General features: G+C 44.0%; 1 protein-coding gene across 3 annotated transcripts in view; it reads left to right on the top strand.

The window, feature by feature from the left end:
* Positions 1-23,120, top strand: part of UMODL1 (uromodulin like 1) — a 49,993-nt gene that overhangs the window by 14,368 nt on the left and 12,505 nt on the right. For all 3 annotated transcript variants that reach the window (XR_012651263.1, XM_075033652.1, XM_075033653.1), the window contains exons 7-15: positions 1,381-1,635; positions 3,063-3,175; positions 5,306-5,525; positions 8,006-8,143; positions 8,566-9,300; positions 12,440-12,552; positions 19,139-19,352; positions 20,498-20,635; positions 22,298-22,755. Coding sequence is in view for 2 of the 3 variants with exons in the window: in XM_075033652.1 (XP_074889753.1) it covers positions 1,381-1,635; positions 3,063-3,175; positions 5,306-5,525; positions 8,006-8,143; positions 8,566-9,300; positions 12,440-12,552; positions 19,139-19,352; positions 20,498-20,635; positions 22,298-22,755 (2,384 nt within the window). In the remaining variant the exon portion in view is untranslated. The remainder of the gene's footprint in view (positions 1-1,380; positions 1,636-3,062; positions 3,176-5,305; positions 5,526-8,005; positions 8,144-8,565; positions 9,301-12,439; positions 12,553-19,138; positions 19,353-20,497; positions 20,636-22,297; positions 22,756-23,120) is intronic.

Raw genomic sequence — 23,120 nt, 5'->3', positions numbered from 1 at the left:
AGCACAAGAAACATGCCAGTGAGCGCTGTGTGAGGCCAGCACCACTCACTCGCCCTGGACTCAGCTCACTGCATGTCCTAGGCTTGTCCTGGAACAAGGTATGAGAGGGTCCGCTACCAACCACCAGAGCTCCTCCTGGCCACAGCCACTGGGGGATGATTTCGAGTCCATGAAGATGTTTGTTGGTGGGAGACATGAGTCAGGGAGGTTGGCCACAGCTACCCTGCGCTGGAGTTAGCCTTTGTGAATACTCTCCCTGCAATACATTAGAGCTGTCTGAGGGACTATGGTGGGAACAAACCCATTTGTCTTGATATGGGTGACTTTTAGGCAAGAGTTACCACAATCCTTTTAACAACATCCTGCTCTCCTTGTGGGAGGAAATAGCTTTAAGTAGTTCTTTGCCTAGCTCAGAGAGACAGACTGGATATTCTTCATCTTCATCCACAGCTGCTGATCCAAGCTGAAGCTAGAGGAATTAAACTGCAGTCCCTCTAGTGCAGGGGGCGGTTTGGCTTTGGGGGTGTTTGGCAGCCACCTGGCTCAGAGTCCTGGAAACAATTATGTCCTATTGAAACAATTTAAGAAGACAAACTTTTTTCTCAGGCTAACCATGAGCATGAAAGAATTGAAGTTGTGGCAGCAGCATGCCATGGTCTCTAGGTTAGCATGGGGGATGATGTTCATCTCACCTGACCCCAGCTATCTACAGGAGAGTTGTCTAGTCTGGGCTCTCTCTCTAGTTAGTGGAGACAGACAGGCTTTGCTGGAGGGCAATTCATCCTACCCAGTTTAGACACCTCCTCCTCCTCCTCCTTTGAGGAGAGAAATCATCTCTGAAGGGTCCTGTCTTTTCCCATCGACATGACAATGATTGTACTGGAGTAGAGTGGCATAAATAGGTGAAATGCTGCCCACCACTCTGCCCCCAGCCTCTATAAGCTGGGGTCTGTGGGGTTTTTCTAGGCAGAAATCAAGGCAGCCTTTGCATGAAGAGGTGCATTTTGGTGATTAAAGTGACAAATGGCAAAGCAGGTGTCAATGTATGTAGGGTACACAGATCCACTATTCCAAATTACTCCTGTTGCTTGAACCTGTAGCTCTATGTTTGATTATTAGTGTTACTAGACATTCAACACAAATATGTATAGTAAAAGGAAATAAAAAGAGTAAGCACCCAATTAATCAGTCTAGTGGAATGATTCATGGATGGGGGGACCTGCTAGTGTGAGAGGGGCAGATTCTGTCCTGACATAATGTAAAGAGGAGCTTCCCCTATTGATTGTCAAAGTGCTTGTCTATAATAGATTTAGAATAGCACAATGCTTTACAGACGTAATGTTGCTTTTTCTGTGATGATTCTTCCTGGGACTGCAATAGATCCCTCTGCGGTTAGAAATCACCGAATCTTCAGTGTTACCAGCAACAGTTTTGAAATGTCCTGGCATGTCGCTTCTACTCTGAACCATACTTTCCAAGTCCAAGTGTTCAAGGGCGAAGAGATTGTACAAAACCTGAAGACAGAGGAAATGAAAATGGATGTGTCTCAGCTGGAGGCAGGTGTGCTGTATTCAGCAGAGATCAGCTATGAAACCTGTGGAAAAACCAGCATCTCCCGTCAAAATGTCAAAACAGGTAAATAGCCACTTTAAAATATATATACATTCTCTTTCTCTCTCCCCGCTCTCTCTCCATTCACTCACAGTTCACCAGTGATCCATTTGGTCCTCCCTGAACTCCATTTCCCACCTCCTTCAGCACTTTTTCTTTCCTCTACCCCAGCATTTATGCAACCCAGATTATCAGGCAGCAGAGCTCTGGCCTTAGCTGATAAAGCAGTGCTGGAGCTGACTCGGACTATTACAGATATCAGGCTAAGCTAGAATACTGTTTTGTTTGGGTTTTTTTTGTGCCTGGCACTGCATTCTGCTGCCATCCATCTCCTATCAGGCTGCATTTTTCCTGGTTGATGGCTGTGGCCATTGAGAAATCCAGTCAACTGGTTTGTCAAGGGCTCAGCTGAGCTAACAAGAGCGCCCAGGGGAAGGCCAGATTCAGGTGAATATTTGTGAGTGACCAGGATTAAAGGGAATAACAAGGGCTGTGTAAGAAAGCTTGCAGAATACCTGCATAATTTTTTTCAATTAGCTAGGGATGCTAGCTCCCTGTGACCCTAGTGGGTTGATCAAACATAATTTTGCTTTTCCATTATCCTTAAATTATTTCCTAAGCCTTCATGCAAATAAAGAAATCAATCTCTCCCCATTTTCTTCAAAAAGCAGGCAGTGAACTATTTAATACTGGCCACAGTGAGAATGCTGCTGTTTATGTTTATCCGTAAGAGCCTTCCCTTTGATCAGACGAAGGATGACTCCGGTTTGGGTCAGAAGGAAATTACTCCCTTTGTAGCAGGAAAGTAGGAGGTCTAGTGGTTATGGAAAGAGGGGGCTGAACTTCAGATTATAAAGTTGGAGCCCTTGAGAAAAAGAAAAGTTTTCCAAAGGTCAGTCCAAAGAGTAACAGCCTCAGATTGTTTATACAGGTTAAAGTGGTTATAGATTCTTTGGCTCTTGGTTTTGGCTCACATGCTCTGTACATTATCTGTCAGGGCTTACCAGACACAGAAGTGGCATGCACGGTTTTTTGTTATTATTTTCAGTTTAAGAATATATTTACTATCCATGCTACCAAGATCAGGAAAAAAAATAATAATTGTGACTGGTGGACCAGAGATGAGCTCACAGGTGATTAAACCCTGGTGTAACTCAAATGCAGGAGTTATGTAGGGTCAGGTCCACAAGGATATGTGTATACCCAGTTCTCATGCAGTTGTAATCAAGCACCGGAATATCTTTATGGTCCTGATGTAAGTGCATCTCCTCAATGTATAGGAAGCTTGTAGCAGAATATTGGCTTCATTTTCTTGGTTTAATACTAAACTCTCTCAACCTTCTCCTCCTTCTCCTTCCATCATCTGAGATTTTGGTCTGGGTATATAATTTTTGACTGAATCCTTTCCTCTTCCACTTTATCACTGTGTATTTTAATATTGTGTCCTACAGAGGCCAAGATATTTGGTGTTACTGTAAGGATTCTCAACTACAACTTCACTGATGATTTCCATAATGCCAGCAGCTCAGCATATGAAGAATTTTCAAGACTGTTGCTTGCAGAGGTAATGCTAAAATATCTGTGGGTAATATATTTTTTTTTTTCCAAATTAGGATTTATTTAATGTAATAGAGGATTTTATGCCTGGCTGAAATATCCCTTGAAAATCATCATACTGTTTCCTGTGACCTTTCTTAATAATTAAAACAAAATTCAATTGACTAGACACATCAAGCCCTTGGCCTTATTAGCAATGGAGCCAATGAGAATTTTCCCCTACAGAAGAGTAAAGGAATTAAAAATGCAGGCATGCAACAGGGACTCCATTCCTTGGATCTTTAGTTTGGCAATAAACTCACACTGAATTGACTTCAGGCTTTTTAATGGATTATTGAAATGACATTGCTGGCATTCATTTCAGCGCTGTCTTCTCAATAACTGTCTGACTGCTCCCAGAGCTTGCTCTTCTTTAAGGAAAAGTGACTGGGTGAGGCTTTCTTCTCCAGCCCCATTCATTGCATGATGCACACATATAGCCACTGTCCATACTCAGGTGTAATCAGCCATAAACAAAATTTGAGTCATGAAGTCTATTACCAGCTCTCAGCTTCCCAAACAGGGGGAACATTTCAGATGCCACATTATGTCACAGTTTTGCTGTAGAGAGCAGGGCCCATGCAAAAGAATTGGGATCTCCATCCAAAACAAGACTTTCCCAAAACAAGGGGGGACTCATAAACATATGTGAATATAAAGCCAAGGAAAAAAAAATAATGGAGCTATACCTTCAAAGGCAGCACAGAAGAGGCATTTGCTCATGAGAAATAGCAAGTTAAACTTCCTGACATGGTTTTATTTCCAATAGGTGCAAATTGTTTGCTTTTGTTGTGCAGGAGGACTTTTGTCAGGGAATCTTCTCTGAGACTAATGCAGACCTAACTGGCATCATGAGGTTGGGAAGGAAAAGGAGTATTGCCCATCTGTGTTGCTTCTGCATCCTTGGGTGTTTGGGAGCACGACATCCCCCTCTTACTTCCTCTCTCCTCTCTTTTTCTTGCCTCCTCACCCTGATCTGAACTTAGACTAGTTAAACAGCTTGTGTGTAGGAATTTTTGGAGCAAACTCTGGCTGAACAGGAGGAAAGCTGTGTTGATTTATGGTGCCTCACTGCATGCTCAGAGGCATGCTTTGAGGTGGATGTAGGAACAAAAGGCTCAAGCACGGAGGTGCCTTCTAGAGATGTAAGGTGAAACTGCCAACTCCTGCACAGCTCAAATATTGAACATCAGTATGCCAGCTTTAATGTTCAGAGTAACACCGTTTGTTCAACTGATGTGTCTACTTACCGGATTGGTAATCAACCATGGCACAGTTGTGATGTTGCCTTGAAACTGGGCTGTCTCAAACACATTTTCTTGAAGTCACCCGTCCCCAGTTTTCTTGTCTCATCCTGAGATTTCTTTGTCATTGGACTCAGCTGCAGGCTGGACTTGGACTGGTGAGTTTCAAATAATTGCTGGGAGCTAAAGCTATGCCCGTACTCATAAACGAAACATTTCCTGAACCATTCTCTGGCACTGACACAAACCATCCTGTACCCATGTGGTTGGGTCTTCCAAAGTCCGGTGGTCACATTCAGATTGCCTATTGGGACTGGCCCCTGGCTGATGCTAAGTCTGCCTGGGTACTGCCTGGGGGACTGCTAGCTGCTAGTAGTCAAAAATCAAACCAGAGTCTGCTCCAGCAACAGTGGAGTTGACCAAGTTCCAGTGTCTGGGAGCGCAGAGGTGAATATATAAGAGGCTTGGGACAAAAAGCTTATGTGACATACACAGCTAACATCAAGGGTCTGATGCATGCTGACTTACTGGGCCAGTTCAGCTCTGATGCAGGCAAACAGGGGCAGAAGGAATTTTAATCTCTTGAGCCAAAATGAAATTTGGTTTGTAAGACCAGTGGTCAGATGGGTACCATTTTTACGGGTACCTAGCTGCACCAAGGAGACTCACACTTCTCTGTGCCTCAATAATCTCTGAAAAGTAAGATTTCTGAAACACTTTGAAACTTTTCCTTTTACAACATTTTCTATGTTGTGCATATATAAATCTTTAAAATGGTACCGCCATAGTTCAGTTTTAAAAGGAGCTATTCCTGTTGGGTTCCTAACTGTTGATGCTTCTCTCCCTTCGCTCAGCTTGAAAATTCATTTCCACCCAACATTTCTGCTTTATACAAATCTGGGAAGCTGAAAGTGCAGACTGAATCCCTGCAAGCTGGAAGCATCATTGTGAGGCTCAGAATCACTGTGCAGGATCCCGAGTTTCCAGTTGATGCCTCTACATTTGACCCAGTGCTTTCTTACCTGCACAATGGCTCTGTGCTTTTGGTGGATCAGCAAAACACTGCAGTGGAAGGTAATTTTTATTATTTTTTTTCAAACAAGAACACAGCATTTGTGTTCTGATCACACACAGTATTACCAGCATTCTTCACAAAAGTTACTTTATAGAAAGACCAAGTATGTGGTTTGTTGGAGGGAAAACCATGACTTAAGAACTCCTCCATGGGCTTTTATCCATAAGCCCAGAAGGGATTGGATGAAGGAGCATTGGCTGTCCCCAGGTACCTACAGGAACAGCTTCCCTCCACTGTGTTTAAGGAGGAGTGGAGCCCTTGGTTTCCCTATTAATTTTCCTCCCTCACCTCTTTGTGAGAATTTGGAAGTTTGCCATATCTTTCTTGAATTGAATTGCAGATGGGGTTACTGTGGAATATTTGTAGCCTTTGGATACACATGCCCTCTAAACAGTTTTGTGCTTCAAGGCTGTGGGGCTGCGTTTGGCCCAGGGTTTAAGAAAAGAAATCTAACATCTTCACTACAGAAATCCAGCCAGAGAAGTTCCCAAGGGTCCTCTCAGTGAAAACGACTAAAGAAACACGCATAGAATTTATGTTAAACTAGGCCTTTGTTTGATCTTCAGTAATCACCGTTTTTATCTTCAAAGGGCTAAGTTCTGGCTTCACATTTCCCAGCTGGCAGAGCCAGTTAGTGTTCAGAAAGTTGCCAAAGCCGACAGAATGGGTTATTCTCTTCCAGTGTATTGAGCCCTTAAAAGCTTATTTGCTGTGATCAGGGAAAACTCCCTTTGGAGTTGTGAAGCATATAGAGGTTAAGGAGAACAGGACAGGAAAAAATCCAGGAAAGACAAATTGCACCTGAAGCCTACAAATGTCACAGTGGTAGCAGATACTGACTTGCAAGATGCTGATGCGTCTTGCCAAAATACTTTACAAATACTTTACAAATGTTATTGATCCTGGGACCGAAAGGGTGGGGAGGAAGAAGGCAATAGCTCAGGACTGTTACTTTAATAGCAGAAAACCAGGTGGCTTCCAGTAGCACCACTCTTAGCCAGGAGCACAGCCAACTCCTCCTTGGGAGTAGAGCAAAGGGGTCTATTTCTTAGCTCTGACCAAACAAGCATTTGTTTGACACAAGTTTCCTAGAGTCAAATGTGGAAAATAAGGCAGAGGAGTGAAGCACATGAAGAAAAGATTTGTATAATGGGCTGTTTTGCTTCCTGACCCCCGAGAGACCTGGGACATGCCCTTTGACAGTAAGCCCGCACAGATCCTCTTGCACCAGTGGAGCAATGCCACCTGGATCCTCTGTGGAGCCTGGCCACCAAAAGGCTAGGTGCTTGGTTTAGTGACAGCAGCAGAGCAGGGAATTCAACTTTGAAACAGCAACGGTGACAAGTCAGAAGGGATAGCACAACTGAAGGGGGTGGAACAATTGTATCTCTCTTTGAAGATTCATAAATTATTAAGTTCTAGAATGGGACTTTGTTTCAGAGAAATAATCACAGTGATTAATGTCTGCATGTTTGCAGAACAAGCACTTACGATAATGCATTGTTCAAAACAATTTTCTAGCCTCTGATCAGAATTATTTGTCCCAAGACGCAGTTTTCAGTCTAGTTTTCAGCTCTCCCTCACTTAAGGCCCTGAGGCAGTGAAGGTGTATGCACAAGGGAGTGCACACAGGGAGGGCTTACATGGGATTCACCAAGATTATTCGTGTCCAAAGCATTATCTCGGCCTTTGCATGTTTGCTGGAACAGGGTGTGAATGGTAATATAAGACACCAGATCTAAATCCCTCAAGAGTGAAGAGACTTGGCAATAAAATAGGTCTATAACTCCATGAAAGAAGCATCTCTAATTGATTCAGAGGAGCTGAAATTAGACATAAGGAACACCCTTAGAGCATATTAATGCATTGATGAACCAGGATCTCTTTTCTGACACTACCAGAAAGGGGGTCATAGTTTTACAGTATTACCTTTGAGAAGAAATCTTTTGTAAAAAGAGTTTTTGCCCTTAGCACTTCCTCTGTTAAGAACTGAAGAGTGCTTCCTGTGGGAGTTACTTGCATTTACCTTTTATTTGAAGCAGAAGATTATTTGGATTAAGTCTCTATTTAATATTCTATCTACTGGTAGCTAGTGGTAACAGAACTATTCATTACCTGATGTATCTGGAGGTACTGTATGCAGAACTTGGTATAATATATGCTTTTGACATAGCTATAGTACAGACATACAATATTTTTTTCACTTCAAGTGTTTACTTCTAAAAAAAAATTATTAAAAAAATCTTTACCTGGAGAAAATACTTTTCAGAGTACAAGGGCAAAGGCTGATTTTTATGTGAGAGAATAACAACACAGATAGCGTTCTGCATCACTCAGAGCTTGGCTGTCAGATAAATGGTGAAAAAAGACCACATTCATAAGTTCAAAAACTGAAGAAAGGACTACTTTATGATTGTTTCTAGTTTAATGCAGCCAGAAAGGAGGCTATCTGACTGGTGTTCTGGTTTTGGTCTTACAGACTGGGATGAATGTGCTTCTCATGCTGAGAATGACTGCTCTGTGTTTGCGGAGTGTATCAATTTGATGGGCTCGTACCTGTGCAGATGCAAGACAACCATGGATACGAATCCATCCCGACCTGGAAGAAACTGTGAGGGTGAGCAAAAGACTGGCATATAGTTTCCTGTTGCCATGAAAGGTTGGAATAAGCTGTGGGTTTTTACCTCTGCTTTTATTGCACCTGTTTATATAGCAAACAATGTATATATAGATGCACCTTTGTAGTACATGAGGCATACTTTCTCCTCTTTTGGTATGTCTGGGGCTGATTTCCTCCCACTGTAATGATCCATGGCCTGAGAACCAGAAGAGGAGACCCAGGAATCAAATATGCTTCTTTGTATAGGCATAAACCAGATTCAGCACCATAAAAATCATGTGTTGATGAAATATCCAAGACATGTTTCTGTAATGCTATTACGCGTGGCTGAGTGGTCTCAGTCCCATTTTCAGGCCAGGCCCTGGTGCCTCCTCACCCACTTTGAGGTCCCATTTCACTGTGTGTTTGCTGCGTTGCAGGTGAGATTGTGGACCCTCTCACCGAAACGGTGGCTCCTGAAATAACAAACAGCACAGAGTTTTCTGCTGAAGAAGTAAGCCCTGCAGGCCCTGCTTCCCCTGCCGCCACCAAGATGGCGGCTGCTGTAGGCTCCAAGATGAGCACCGCCGATCACCTCCCTGCTGCGCTGACCCTGGGTGACCAGCAAGCACCCCACGGTCATTCTCCCACCAGCGCTCCTCCAGCCCCTTGGATAAAAGGCCTGGCACCACAAATGGGCTTCCTCGGGGTCCACAGCCCCACGGCCACGGGGGTCTCAGCCAGCAAGGAACTGGCCATCAGCGCAGAGGGGCAGGCGGCCGTAAATCCATCGCAGCAAAGCTCCGTGGCAGAGGCTTCCCCCGGTGCACTGCAGCGAGCGGCCGCTCTCACAAGTGGGCCCACGGGCACGGCCGGGCAAGAGCAGCTCAGTTCGCCATTGCTGGTGTTTCCAAGCCAAACAGCCTCTGCTACCACCAGAAGTCACACAGCTTTTGGTGTGCCTGAAGCCAGCTCTCAAGGTGGCCCCGGTAGGGCTCTGCCGGCCGCGGGGGATGCTGGCGTTCCCCCCCTCAATGTCACTCTTAGAGAGCACGTCGCGATGGGAAGGGAGAACAGCTCTTGGTCTGAGAAATCCGCTGGAGCCCTGGGGTCACCAGCTTTGCCAGGAGTCTCTCCAGCTCCCAGCCTGACGCCAGGCCCAGCCATGGACCGCAGTGAGTATGCGTTCGGCGGGGGCCTGCACGCGTGGTAATTCGGCTGCAAACCTCACTCGGAGTTGGGAAAGATACACAGTTGGAATCAGTGGTCTGGGATGAAGGCGTCTGAAACTAGTTTTTCTGTGTCAAAATTATTTTCTTGCAGGAATTGGCACTTTTTTTCCTAAATCGGCATGTCAAAATAATTTCTCTTCCTGGTAATTTGGCAGTTAGCTTTGTCGATGTTACATTTCCTCATCTCAAATCGTGCAGTGCACTGAGCGTGGCTCATCGAAACATATGCTGCTTGTCCCTTTGCCACACATCTTGGTTTCTCCTGCATGCTCTGGCACCAGGGTACTGCAGCAGCAGCGGTTGCCTATGGAATTACCTGAGAGACCTGGGAAGGCAAATGACCGGCCTTCCTCTTCCTCTCAGTGGAGGATGGATTAGGCACAGCCCTGCAAATCCCCTGTGGGGCAGGAGCTGCATGGAAACCTGTAAGCCACTTTTTCAAGAGCTGTAATTGAGAGTAACTAGGCTGGCAGGGAGGGCTTAATCTGTTTGGGTTTGTGCAGATGTATTGGAGCTAATTGGGGGATTTTTCTATTGATTGGAGCTAAATCATATTTCAAGGTTAGAGTCAGATTTGGTCTTTAAATTACGGTTTTGTTTGGGATATGAATGCTACTGTCTCTGCCCATCACTAAATGTATTTTTCTTTAGTGTGTTAGTAAGTGATACCTATTTCAGTTTTGTTTCTGCTTGTCTTTATTGTGCCTCTCATGCCGTCCATATCTCTCCAATCCCAAACTGCGCTCCTCTCTGCTCTTTTCTCTTCCCCTCACCTATGGTCTCCCGTTCCTGGGTGTCTCCTCTCATCCAGCCCCACTTCTTGCTCTCCCTCATTCCTTTCTCCCTGGTAAACCTCTTTTTCAGCTGTGTAAGGCCAGCTCTGCTGCTTCTCCAGCCTCTCTTGTACCACCAGTCCTGATCACCAGTGCCACAGTGTCCACTTCTCCAGTCCTGCTAAGCTCTGGGCTGCCATGCTGATGCCCCTGTTCAGCTTTTGTCTTCTCTCTTCTTCATGTTGTGTCCTTCGCTCTTTCTGGCATGGGTGAGATCTGGGAACAGAGCTGGGCAAATAACTGATTTGGGACCTCGGTGGCCAAATGGAGGAAAAAAATAACTTTGGACCGAAAAACATATTGACCTGAATGAAAAAGCTCCATTTACTACTTTGCTTTGTGTTCCCCATACCCCCTTTCAATGCAGGGAGGAGTTAAAAAAATGTGGGTTTTGGCTTTTTTTTTTCTTTTAAAATAAAAAATGTTCATTTAAAAAAAATATCAAAATAGCTAATTTCAACTGACAAAAATAGCAAAGGTCGTTTTCTTCCAGCTGGAAAACAAATTGAAGAATTCTACACAAACAAGTTCAGTTTATACAAGCTTGTTTTTTTCTCCTGATGAATCAAATATTCAGCCAAGTGCTTTTGCTGGGAAAGAAGCTTGTGAAGGGATTATGCCTGGGGAACAAGAGGAAGAGCCACCAAAGTGGTATCTCACTAGCCCGGGGCAGGAAATTCAGAGGGCAAAAATCCGTGTTTGGTGAAGTTTAATATATAGCTCCTCCTTGTGGCAACGTCTCTGACCTAGAGCGTCAGCCTCAGCCAACTCTTCGTCGCCTTTCATGTCTTTTAAATACTGATTTTTTTTGTCTGCTTGAAAATTGTTCAGAACATTTTCCCCTCTCACCATCAGATAACTGAATATGGTTTATCTCCTAAGTACCTAGGCTCACGTGACAGGAGAACCCATAGCAAAAAGCAAGCCCAGATCCTTTGATCTGACTGGTAGTGGTGAGGGTTCCTTTGGGATCACAAGTATGTGGGGATAAAGGAAGCCTGCTTTGGTGGCTTGCTTTAGGTGGGCACGACTTTCTCCATTCCCTTCCAAAGCTTTACTTGATGACTCTTTCTTTTCCTCTAGTATCCGTCCCATTTCAAAAGATTATTATCCCCAATATGATTAGAACCACCTTTGATGTAACATGGTCCACAGAGTTTATGCAGAGCCCTGCTTTTCAATTCTTGCTGCTTCAGAAAAAGCAGCTAATATGGGAGGCTAAAACTCAGTATAGGAGTCTGACAGTCTCAGAGCTGGAACCTGGTGCCTTATATACTGTTGAAATCAGGACAGATATGTGTAAGGAGGAAAGCAAGCTAGTACACCAGGAAGTAAAGACTGGTAACTTGATTCAGAAACAATTTTAAACTGAAGCCTTAGCCAGATGATAGAGTTCTTGAAGTCTTTGGTGAAGACTATCCTATATTTATATAAAACGTTGAAACACCAGATCTTGGTATGCTAGGAGTGATGTTCTGTTAGCAGCTGGAAGACAGCGTGATGACAACTGGCTGGCAATGGTCACAGTATAGGGTGATGGCAGTCAGGTTGCCTGGCAAGTCACTAAAAGGATGCTAGGGGTATGAATCATGTCTTGAGAAGCCCTTTCTCTCCTGCTTGTGATCACCTTCAGTGTCTGTAGTAACAATGTCAAAACCAGTGATATTGAGAAATAACTTAAGACATTTGAGACTACCTTAATGTGATTCAGCAGATACAACTTCAGGGAGGAAGCGTACACCCTGTTGAGGTTCATCTTATCTTACAATAGCTGTCTAAAATGTAGATGTTTAATCTCAGGCAGCTGTCTAGCCTTCCTCTGAGGGTGGAGGGAGGACCTTGGTGCTGCAGTGATTTGCCCTCTGGAGGGACTGGTGTCACCTCATTGTGTGTAGAGGGAGCTGGGACAGCTAGCTGAGTCTAGGAGAGCAATTCAGGTGCCTGAACATAGCCATAGAGCAATATTTCAGACGCCCTGGAGCATCCAAGACAGAGCTGGCAGATATAACACCTACAGGAGGTCAGTGCCCTTATGAGAGTCATCTGGGGGTCGGAGAGGGCAGACTAAGGTGCTGGATGCCTATGTTTAGGCATTTGGGGTTTTGGCTACATTTCAGAGGGCTGGCTTTCTGCTGCTATGAGTTGATGCACACTCCATGTGGCCAGACATGCCGGTGACTGTCACACACTTGTCCATGGACTACAGTCCACGGAACACGCATTTAAACTGTCTTTTTCTTACTTTGCAGCTGTCCAGAAACTTAGTGGCACAGTACGGATAACAAATGTGAAATACTCCCTGGGCTTTAGCAATACAAGCAGTGAGGAATACCAAACCTTTGCACAGCTCTTTCTTGATGAAGTAAGTGGCTAAGAAGGACGTGACCTGTTACCAGTCTCAATGAAACCACGTGTACGATCTTTTTCCCATGAAGGCTGTATGCCACATGTGCATCCCTTGACCCATCTGTAAGGTCTGAGTTCCCCTGGCTGTCTGAGACTGCAGGATGAGTGTGCAGCTGTGGTTTAGAGTGAGATCAGGATTTGAGGATTCTCTGGTGCCTCCATTTCCTCTGCTTCTCATACCTGGTTATACTGGCTTATTGTTTTCCTCCAACGGTGTGGTGGAAAGTTAATGGATATTTGCAAAGTGCTCTGATATCCTTGCCCTGCACAGCAGTATATTAATAAACCATGATTGTTATTACCCTTTGTGATAGTACCTTAAGGCTGACATTTCTTATAGTTATCCTTGGTTTTGTAGCCCTGTATCTGGAAAGGGAGTGGTTTCTTGATAAGTCACCTCTGCCCTCACTTCTAATTAGAGCACAGGGTATCAAAGCACACTGTAATATCAGTTGCGCCTTTAATGCTCTCATAATTCTCAGGCATCGCCTTTGACAGTATCACTCTTCTAATTTCTTAGTTGATTTATCAGAAGTTTGTTCCTGCTGGTGTTTCCTCAAACACACCTGTGCTTGGAAAAAGGCTGGTTATGCTGGGCTGCTTTATTGCCTTTCTTATCTCCCCTTAACTGTCAGTGTTGTTAGAGGCCTTGAAAACTATGACAATAAATCCATTGCTGACAATCATATGAATTTTCAAATCCTGCAGAGGCCTCCCCAGACTCTCACCATGTACAGAGTTACAACCTGTCACCAAACTACAGCTGTCCGCAGCAGATGCAGTGACAGCAGCGTGTGTTTGGGCAGAGGTTGGGCCAGCGTGAGGTTAGAGACGACTGCAAGGAGGGAAAAGCATGATCCCTTTAGCTGTGCATGATGTTTTCTTGGATATCGAATAAGTTTCCCACTGGTTGTTACCGGTTTGCACCTTTCTGGATGTGTTAGCAGAGCACAGCTTCCTTAGACTTGTTTTGGCCCCAAGCTGTCACATCAGAAAAACAGTCACAAAATGAGAGTGACATGGTTAGCAAAGTGAAAGGGGAGCAATTCTCCACTGACCTCACTCTCATTCAGCATCACTCTCTGCCTGAGGCTATTTTGGAATAGCATACTATTAAAATGGACTAAAATGAATATATTTTCTTCATTCAGTCAGATACCTTAGTTCAGAAAATCATGGATACAAATATATTTGGAAAATTTATAAAAAGCTTGCATAAAGCAACTACAGTAAGTTTTGTGTCAGTTTTACCCAGTTCTCAAAATTTCAGGCAGAAAACAGTCACTTACGATTATAAGGAACTAACTCCTTTTTCCAGCGCACTGGTTTTGTGGATCAGCTGGCGAGATGTGTTAGTGTTGATTCCATCTGCCGCTGAGCCACTGTATATAGGCTACTGCATATGGCAAAATATATTGTCTTTTAATATAAGCGTTGTGTTTCTAGATGCCAAAGAAAAGGAAGTTTAAGAAAATAGAAAGATCTGCATATATTCTTTTCAGGTTATAAGGGCCAGTAATTGATGCTTTAAAGTAAGTGAGGAAAGTTTCATGGACTTTAAAACCACTACCAGGTTCCAGTTAAATAAACTTTGCCAGAGATTTTGTTTTAAACCTCTCTGGAGTCACCATCTACAATTCAGAGGATTTATAAATCCTAATATGTATAATGCTCTTTAGCATAGAGCTGCCCCAGCACTTAAATGCCATGTGGTTAAATTGGCAGCACAGCAAATGGAAATACCGTCTGTTAAATAATATGTAGATAAGAATGAGGTAAACACTTGATGTGACAACTTGTATTGTCATTGTCCAGACTAGTTTCACCATCCTCCTTGCAATGCAACTGAAAAACAACACAGCTAAGGGCAAGAGAGTATTTTAGTCTTCTTGGGTTTTGCTCAGCCTGTCTTTTGCAAGAGCCAAGAAGAATATCATGGCAGCTAGGGCTTGTCCTCAAGAAAATGAATCAGGAAAACAAAAGGTTTGAATTGAAAATGCATTCACTGAGGTGCATTAAATTCCTGAGTGGAAAGGTTATTTTGAATTTGGGTGTCTTAAACTTAACTGAGTGACAAAAAGTGTGAAACTGATAAATGATACTGCCTTATCAAGGTGACCCCCTCATTTGGAAGTGACATAGCCTTTGTTTGATATAGCTTAATGCACGTAAAATGATAGTTAAAGCTATCTGAATGTGAAATGAGTGTTGATACAGGGATTAAGGCAGTTTCTTATTCCAGTGTAATTTTACCCCTTTTGTTAATTTGAGTTTATCCGCAATTTGGGACACGCTTAAAGCTGCTGGTAGTGGTGGCTGGGCAGATATGTGCTCTAGTACCTTCTCTCTGAAGGTGCAGCCATAGCACGGACAGTGAGGAGGGTTTTTTTCTCTTCGAGTGAAAAAACAGGCTTCATGCAGGATTGTTCAAATTAATGTACCTTTTACTTACTTATTGCCAGTTTCCAGACCACCCGTGCATTCCCTGCTCTGCCGGCCATGCAGGCTCCTGTGCAGGTACCCACAATAGCTCCAAAGAGCTGCTGACATTTTGCCTAGGACCTATGGATGGTTGGTCCCAAAAATCCACCAAACATGCCACAGCCATCCGTGGGGTGAGCCTGGCTGCCTGGGTCTGCCACTTTCCTTTTGCTCAAAAAACCTATTGGCCTTTTCCATCCTGTTAAATTGGTTTTAGTGTGGCTTCCATCTGGCTGTGACTTTATCTGCCTCCTGTTTTTTTGCCTGAGCAAGGGAAATTCCTTTCCCTCGTTGCTGGTGTTAATTTTGCTCATGTTCTCTCCTTTTCTCATGGTTCTTCTTCTGGCATACCGATTTCTCCTGGTCTGGCATTGCTTGTGTTTCCTTTGTGTGCTACAGAAATTGTAGATACAATGATGGATCCCAAGATAATTTATTTGCCTAGTAAGAAAACCTTATACTCAAGGGTATTATATATTGAATATTTCCTTCTGAAAAGTTCAGTCTTTTTTTCCCTTTTTTTCTAGCCCCAGTTCATCAACCATTATTTTGGTAACCTAGGGTGTGGTACCTGTTGTGAAATCATGTAGCCTTCTGGATAAAGGGTTTTGTACTGTCACCTAGTGGCTAAATACAAATACCATGAATGTCCCTTGACACTTTTCAAGCTCCGAGACCAGCTTTGTGAGGAAAAATACGAATAAGGATGGAAACAAAATAAACAAACAAAAAACAGACAAAAAAAATTCCCAAGCCTTAGGTAAAAAGAGGCACCTATAAAATAAAATCTTCAGGTTAGATGAGAAGGAAATACAGGTGAAGTCGGAGATGGGCTAGGAGTATGTCCCAGATGTGCATATTTAATGTCCAGAAGTTCAGACAGAAACTATGAAAGATTAAAACTTAGGGCTGACCTCCAACTTTTCAGTACATGCTTGCGAAACAGCAGAAAGAGAGAGGAGAAGGGGCCCAAAATCCCCCTGGCTTGGTGAAACGGGAGATTTGGGGGCTGACAAAGACAGCCTACGGTCTGCCCAGGCTTTCGTAGGGAAGTTAGCTCTTTCCATCCTCCCGGCTCTGCCTGCGTGCCCCATGAGGCACTGCAAGGTTTGCTGTGTGGGACTTCCAGGCATGTGGGAGCCCTTTCCAGCTGCACGCAGGGGGTTTGCTCCGTGCAATGTTACCTTGCCACCGAGTGCATGCAACCCACATCAGCTCTGACGACTCAGAAAAAGGCTGCAGCGTGCCTGCAAAATCTGGGGCTGTCTGCAGGGCTGGATACTACATAGCGGGCAAGTAAGTCAGGGCTGGATAACACACAGCGGGCAGGTAAGTCAGGCTTGGCACACAGGTGTGCAAAAGCTGTGATCACCTGGGAGAATCCAGCACAAAATACACCAGCTCTGTGTGTGGGTGCAAGAGAAACAAGGCTGCTTCTCCTGTTGGCTCCCACCGCTGACACTTGCCTTGCCTCTTCCCTAGGCTTTCCCTGGTAGGAGTCACTGCCGGCAGCCCTGAGCGTTACACCACTGACATAAGCTCTGCCTTAAACTCATGGCTGAAATCCAGCCCTGCTGCTCCAGATATTTCCTGCAGAAGACGTGTAGGGGAAGAAAGGGTTGGAGGTGACTGCAGCGTAGCCTCCACCTGCCCCTTAATTCTCTGGAAATTTGAGCTAGGGAAGGAAGTGAGTGATGTACCCTAAAGAGAGGGCCTAAAGCAAAGCGAGGTGCTGGGAAAGAGGAGTGACTCTCCTGTGCAGGGCAGCTACATGCCAGATCTCTCCTGGGCTAAGTGCAGCTCATCTGGCCCTTACGATGTGGTTGCTCTGCTGCTCTGTGACTTTCTCTCTGCTGGCACCTCCTGGGAGCCTAACAGCCATAGAAGGGTAAAAGCAAAGAGCAAGTATGCGGAGAAATCACAAAAATTTAGGTGTTTCCGTCTCTCTGTGTCCTGCATTGAAGCTAGTGGCTGCTAAATACAAGGCAGCTCTGTGTATCCCAGGCTCAGGAGGGTTGACAGAGATGGCATGGGGTTTGTCCTTCACGTGCTGCTGGGAGCTGCTCTTCTACTGTGGACAGTCTCCTGTTGCACTGTTGCTGGCAGTTTTTAAGTGCAATTTTAATATCAATAGCTCAGAACAGCCTGTACTACCTGCCTGATGCAGGCTTGAAAGTTATATCCCATGCTTTCTGTTGCTGCACTTTCTATTTGTAAGTGTGGAAGAATGTAAAAAGATTTCCCAGACGTAGGTAAGAGATATTAGGAAACACAGAGGATCTGTGAGCATCTTCTGGAGAAAGGGAGAGAAGAAAATATACAATTCTAGTGGAAAAAATTCAGGACATTGATGGATGGTATCACACAGCCTGGGCTTACCCTGGCATGTGGTCTTCAGGTATGCACTCTACCTGCATTGTGGTTATACGCTGGGGGAAGACCTGGCATGCAAAGCTCTGTGCATGTGTGTGCCTTGCTTTCCCTTGGGACATGCAGGTAGGCAGGGAGTCCAGTGCTGTCTTATCGGGCCCCTTGTCTAGGCGACTAGAGGAGAAGGACTGAAGGGAGAACTTGTGGATGTTTACTGGTCTCTCTTTGTGGTTAGTTTCTCAGAAAAAGGCTGTATTTCTGTGTATAATATTTTCTCAACATGTCCTTTAAAGCTGAATTAATATTAGCCTTGTGTCTTGTCTGGGGTTGGTCCCGGGAAATGATACCATCTGACCTGTGTCTGCTCCTCCTGTGGCTGGTGCTGGGCCTGGAGATGAAGGGGAATGGTGCTGGAAACGCAAATGCTGTTGTATGTCCCCCCAGGGCTCCTGCATATGTCCAGGTGCCCTACCCCATGGACTGCTCTCCTGTGGGAGGAGGAGGAGGAGATGTTCCCATGGGTGGCTGCCCTGCAGAGGTACCCAGCCTTGGAGGGTGGAAAGGGAAGAGGTCAAACATACAGCTCCAGTCTGTTTATCTCTTCGAGAGGGGTTGGTGCCTCCATCTGAGCTGGGCAGTGGAGAGACTGAGAAGTCCAGCTGATGTAAAGCCTCACACAGGGCTGTGTTTTCCCATCCCACAGAAAGCTGACCGTCCTGCTCTCCACTGTGGTAAAGGAGGCAGCTTCTGGGGCTATCATGACTAAGGCTCAGTGTGCTTTGAAAAAGGTGGCGTTTTCTTTCTTAGGCCACTAGTGAAGTCCAAGGTTACTGTGTACAGACTGTGAATGTTTATTTTATTGATTTCTCTAGACTGACCTAAGTTCAGCTGCGATTTGGTGCTGCAATACTTTGAGGGTGACTGTTCCTATTCAAAATAGTGCGGAGCCATTTCCTAGCCTGGCTCTTGGACTCTTGAAGAGGACCATAAGCCAGGGCTGTGTGCCCCGATGACAGTCAGAATTTGCAAAAATAATACGATACTCCTCAGAGAAGACTTTAATGAAATATTTCTGAAATCAAACTGAAGACTAGCTTGACAGGAATTTGAACTGTGTGGCAGTGCTGATGAAAAGAAACACCTTTCTGTTTTCCTTACCCTGGTCCGGGCATTTAAAAAGAGGTATTATTTGCTTGGCTCTGGTGCAAAATCACCTGTGAAGAAAGGCTTGAGGGTGGTCTGCTCTAAGCTGTAACGTACCTGAGCTGAGGGAGCCGTCTGAGACATCTATGCAGTGTGGAGTGCCAGGAGGCATCTCTACTTCCACTGGCAGCTCCTCCTCAAATTGGGTTGCCCCCTCTCCCTGGAGGCATTTTGAGAGGCAGAACATGGGAGCTTCCCTGCAGTCTCCTCCCTCCCTTGCTGTTACCAGAGGCAAGGACCTGTGCCAAATGACAGACGAGGTATCTTAATTGCTTAGCTTGTTTAATATTCATGGTTAAATATATACCACATCCTTCAGCTGCTGTAGAGTGGAAATGTTATAAAGCAAAAGGTCAATTTTCTGCTGCTTCCCTCCAGAGTATGAAGCACAATTGTAATGCATATGCTCTCTTCTGGACAGTGTACAAAGTCTAAAATGTAATTGCTTCTATCTGTCCATCTCCACATTCATTTTGTTTTTACTCCAGGTACATAAATCTCTGCCCCTTGAGGTTCTTCAGCAGATGGATGCTAACCTGATTAAAGTGTTGATAACGGGTATTACTAATGGGAGCACGGTGGTAAGTTTTAATTTACTGATTGCAGAAGATGTGGATATCTACTACATCATCACCACTTTTCGGGATGCCTTTGAACACAGCTCCTATTTCACAATTGACAAAAGCAGTCTCTCCATAAACGGTAAGGAGCAGCTTGTATCCCGATAGTTCTTCAGAACTAGAAAGATGATAAAGCCTTTTATTAATCTGTATTTTTTGAGGTGAAAGTATCTGCAAAGCAGAGGGATGAAAAGCCTTTCTCTCTCCTTATATTGCTCCTGCTTATCCATCCAAAAAACTTTTTCAGAGAACATCAAAAGATGAAATAAGAAGTGAGGTACTCCTAATCTAATAGGACAAAACCAACTAGTCTTTTTGTCTATAGCTAGCATTAATTTTATAGAGAAGAAAGTACATTAGGAACAGTGGCCACAAATTGAGGGTTTTATAAGCTACCAGTGGAAGCAGGCCCCTGTACACAGACATAGCTAGCTTTGTTTAAAATAATTTTGAACCACATTACTCTCTGCTTTGCACTGATAATTTTTCATAAGATAGAAACCCCAAGAAACAAATAAATGAACCTGTGAATTCTTCTGCCCTGGGACTATGTGTTTTCCTCACATACCTGTGTGTCGAGAGTTCAGATGAAAGTCATCACTTTACCAAGACCAGCACAATGGCTGATTGTACAACTTCTTTTCCTTTATATGTAATTTTAGTTGGTAACAAGAAACATTAGTCTCCTGACTAACTGCTGTTGAATGCTGTTTCACAAGTTGATGTGTCATCTCTGAAACAAATAACAATTTCTATATCCTTAACAGGATATATTTGTCCAAAGAATATTGTTATAAGCTGTCAATCAGAATCTCATGCAAAATGACTTCAGAAACATGTATAGGGTCCGTCCTGTACATTCTCTTTGCCTGTTACCCTCACAGCTGTGAATCTGGAAAGTTACATATCCCATTAATTAGTAAGAATATGACTGTCTCATGGTAGTGCTTTGTAGAGTGCCTGCCCTCTTCGAACCTGTGCTAAAACAAATGGTTTGTTTCAGGGACAGGTCCCCATAGAGCAGGTGGTTAGTCCTGCTTTTTGAGTCCCACTTATGGCTGTACATCCTTATGCTCTTCTAGACCCAGCAGCTGTCTGACACATAGAGTATCACACCTGAGAGATGTAATCCCACCGTGATGATACAACCATGCTCCAGTTTCAGAACCATCACATTTTCATTTATACACTCTCCACCTTTGCCTTTTGCTTAAATATACCCAACAGATTATGATGAGTGCAAAAGCAAAGAAGATGACTGCTCCCCAGATGCATCATGCCATAACACACTGGGGTTTTACCAGTGCAGCTGCAATGAAGGATTTGCTGATGTGCATCCAGAAAGGCCTGGAAGAAGCTGTGAAGGTAAAAAAGAAAATATTATCTAATGTCTAACGGAACACTTAGTGTTCTGATCTTTACTAGATCATGGTCACACTTGCCAGAGGTCTTGCAATTTTGCCAGGGATGAATTTAGTTTGTTGTTTTCAGCTGGATCCTAATGGGAAAAGTCTTGCAGCGGACTTCAAGTATTTCTGACTGTAATACTCTATGAGAGTTTACTATATTAATATTTAATGTTGTCTTTGTAAGGTTCTTTTAACAGTTCTGTTTTCTCATATTTGCCATTAAAATGAGATAGGATTGTCAAGATTGTTACTTATTTTTACTAGCAGTAGCAGAGGGGACAGCAGAGATAATAGAGAAGGTAACAGAAAGCACTGGGCAGGTGGTTTGACCTCTGTATGGCAGCAGGGATGAAATGTTGGTATTACAAACTACTTTTTTGTATGAGTCAGTTCATCTAGCTTCTGTCTTTCCTTAAATCATTTGTTAGCTGACATATGATGGGTCTTTAAGCTCCTAAGTTCTTTTAGGCTTCTTCAGTAATTTATATTTGTTTCTGTAACCACGGTGATAAGCTACTCTTTGGCTGAAGTCACAAGGATTTGTCAACTGATACCAACCTTTCCTCAGTTTTGTTTAACCAAGATATTTAGCATTATGATAAGCTTTTGGAAAATTCAGTGCTGAAAGAGCTCAGGCTTTTCTTTTTCTTCCTCTTATGTTCAAATCAGCAACTTCTTACTTTGGAGCTTTTCCAAAAGCTGGGGAGTTCCAAAAGGATATATATATATATATCTGTTCAGATTTTATATGTTGCTTGGGAAATAGATGTTCTTTGTATGTACAACCCATTAAAATTACTCAAGAGAACTTTTGTGTGATGAGACACATCCTTTGTTTTTCACTGCAAATGGAATTTATTATCTTAGTGCTCTCTAAGTCAGTGGTGGATGAATACTAAGGTTGTTTCTACCAGCAAAGTGCCATGGGGTATCCCCAGAGCCTGTGTTTGATGTTGGGTGTTCGACATAAGCAGTGATCTCAACCTGTGCTTCCCCTTTCCCCCTGCATGCTTTCTTCTTGAAACCATTAAAGATTGCTCAACTCCCCACTGTGTGTGTCCCTCAGGACACACTCCCCACTGTGTCCCTCAGGACACACATGTGCAATGTGGGTCTCTACATGAGGTTTGTCCTGCACTTCCCCCAAAAAGGGTTTTCCAAAGCACTGAGGGTCGTATCTTTTGGGTACCAACTGGTCACCAATGGGGCCAGGTTTAACAAACTCTGCTCCTGTTTATACCCCACATCCAGAAGTGGGCAGTCTCCTACAGTACTAGGCAAAAAAATACGAACACTTGCTGAGCAACTTACAGCTGGGGATCCCTTGCAAGCACTGATTTTCCAAAAGCTGTATATATGTGTTTTACTTGAGTACACTAATTATTGCAGCTCTCAGGAAATAAAGGACTTCAGATTTACTCACAGGCACTTTATGTATCTCTTGCACTCTTTGTTAAAAAAACCCACAGCTTTGGCAGTAAGTAGAGAGGGTTAAAAAAACCAGAAGCTGGTTTCCTGCCAGTAACTGTGAGTTTCTTCCTATGGGTTTGCTCTTACCTTATAAAATCAATTTGAATCTGTAAATTACAACAGTACCTTTATTTTTGGCACTCTTCAGCATTTCCTATCAGCCAGGAGGCAACACTAACGGATAAGAAACCTGTACACAGCACAGTTTTACCTGCAACATCTTTGCAAACTTCAACTCATGTTTCCTCCCCTGCTTCACTGGACTTCTCTACTGCTGAACACAAAGCTCTGGAGGGCACTACATTCTCCAGCATGGTGCTGCTGCCTCTCACCACGGATCCTGTGTCAACTCCCAATGTTTTTCCTCAAGCATCTCCTGTCCCCCTCATTAAACCTGCCCAGGAGGTTTCCATTAAAGATGCAGTGAGAGTGTTCTGTGAAATCGAGAAGATTGTCCTTGCTATCCAGAAGAGATTTTTACAGCAGGAGTCTATCCCAGAAACCTCTCTGTACCTGGGGGAGCCTCACTGCAACGTGAGCATCAGCAACGGCACTCATGTTGTGCTGCAGGCAGGCTGGAACGACTGTGGCACTGAGGTTGAGACTGTAAGTCCCCTGAGCCCATGAATGCAAAGAAGCACCAGAGCATTTTTTTTTTGGTCTTGGGGGTGAGGTGAGAAGGGGGACAATGGCAGATCCTTAGCTAGGAGTAAAGTCTACTAGTTGCTGAAATGTTCAAGAAATTTCTTTGGAGAAAGAAAACCTCTTCCTGTGAGTAGAAAGTTACCTTGCTGTTTGGGGAGGAGAGCAAGCCGGAAAGAGAAGGGGAATCTTTGGGGTTCATGCAGCAAAACTCAAGGGCTTCTCCAAACTGAGAGTCACTTCCCATGTCTCTCTGGGTTCTCTCTGCAGATGTCAGAAGTTTCTCTTTCTTAAAAGCAATTTCATTATCATATTTAGACAAGTATCCC

Source organism: Buteo buteo, chromosome 8 (genome assembly GCF_964188355.1).
Source record: "Buteo buteo chromosome 8, bButBut1.hap1.1, whole genome shotgun sequence".
Taxonomy (NCBI): Eukaryota; Metazoa; Chordata; class Aves; order Accipitriformes; family Accipitridae; genus Buteo; species Buteo buteo.
This window is presented reverse-complemented; position numbering and strand designations above follow the sequence as displayed.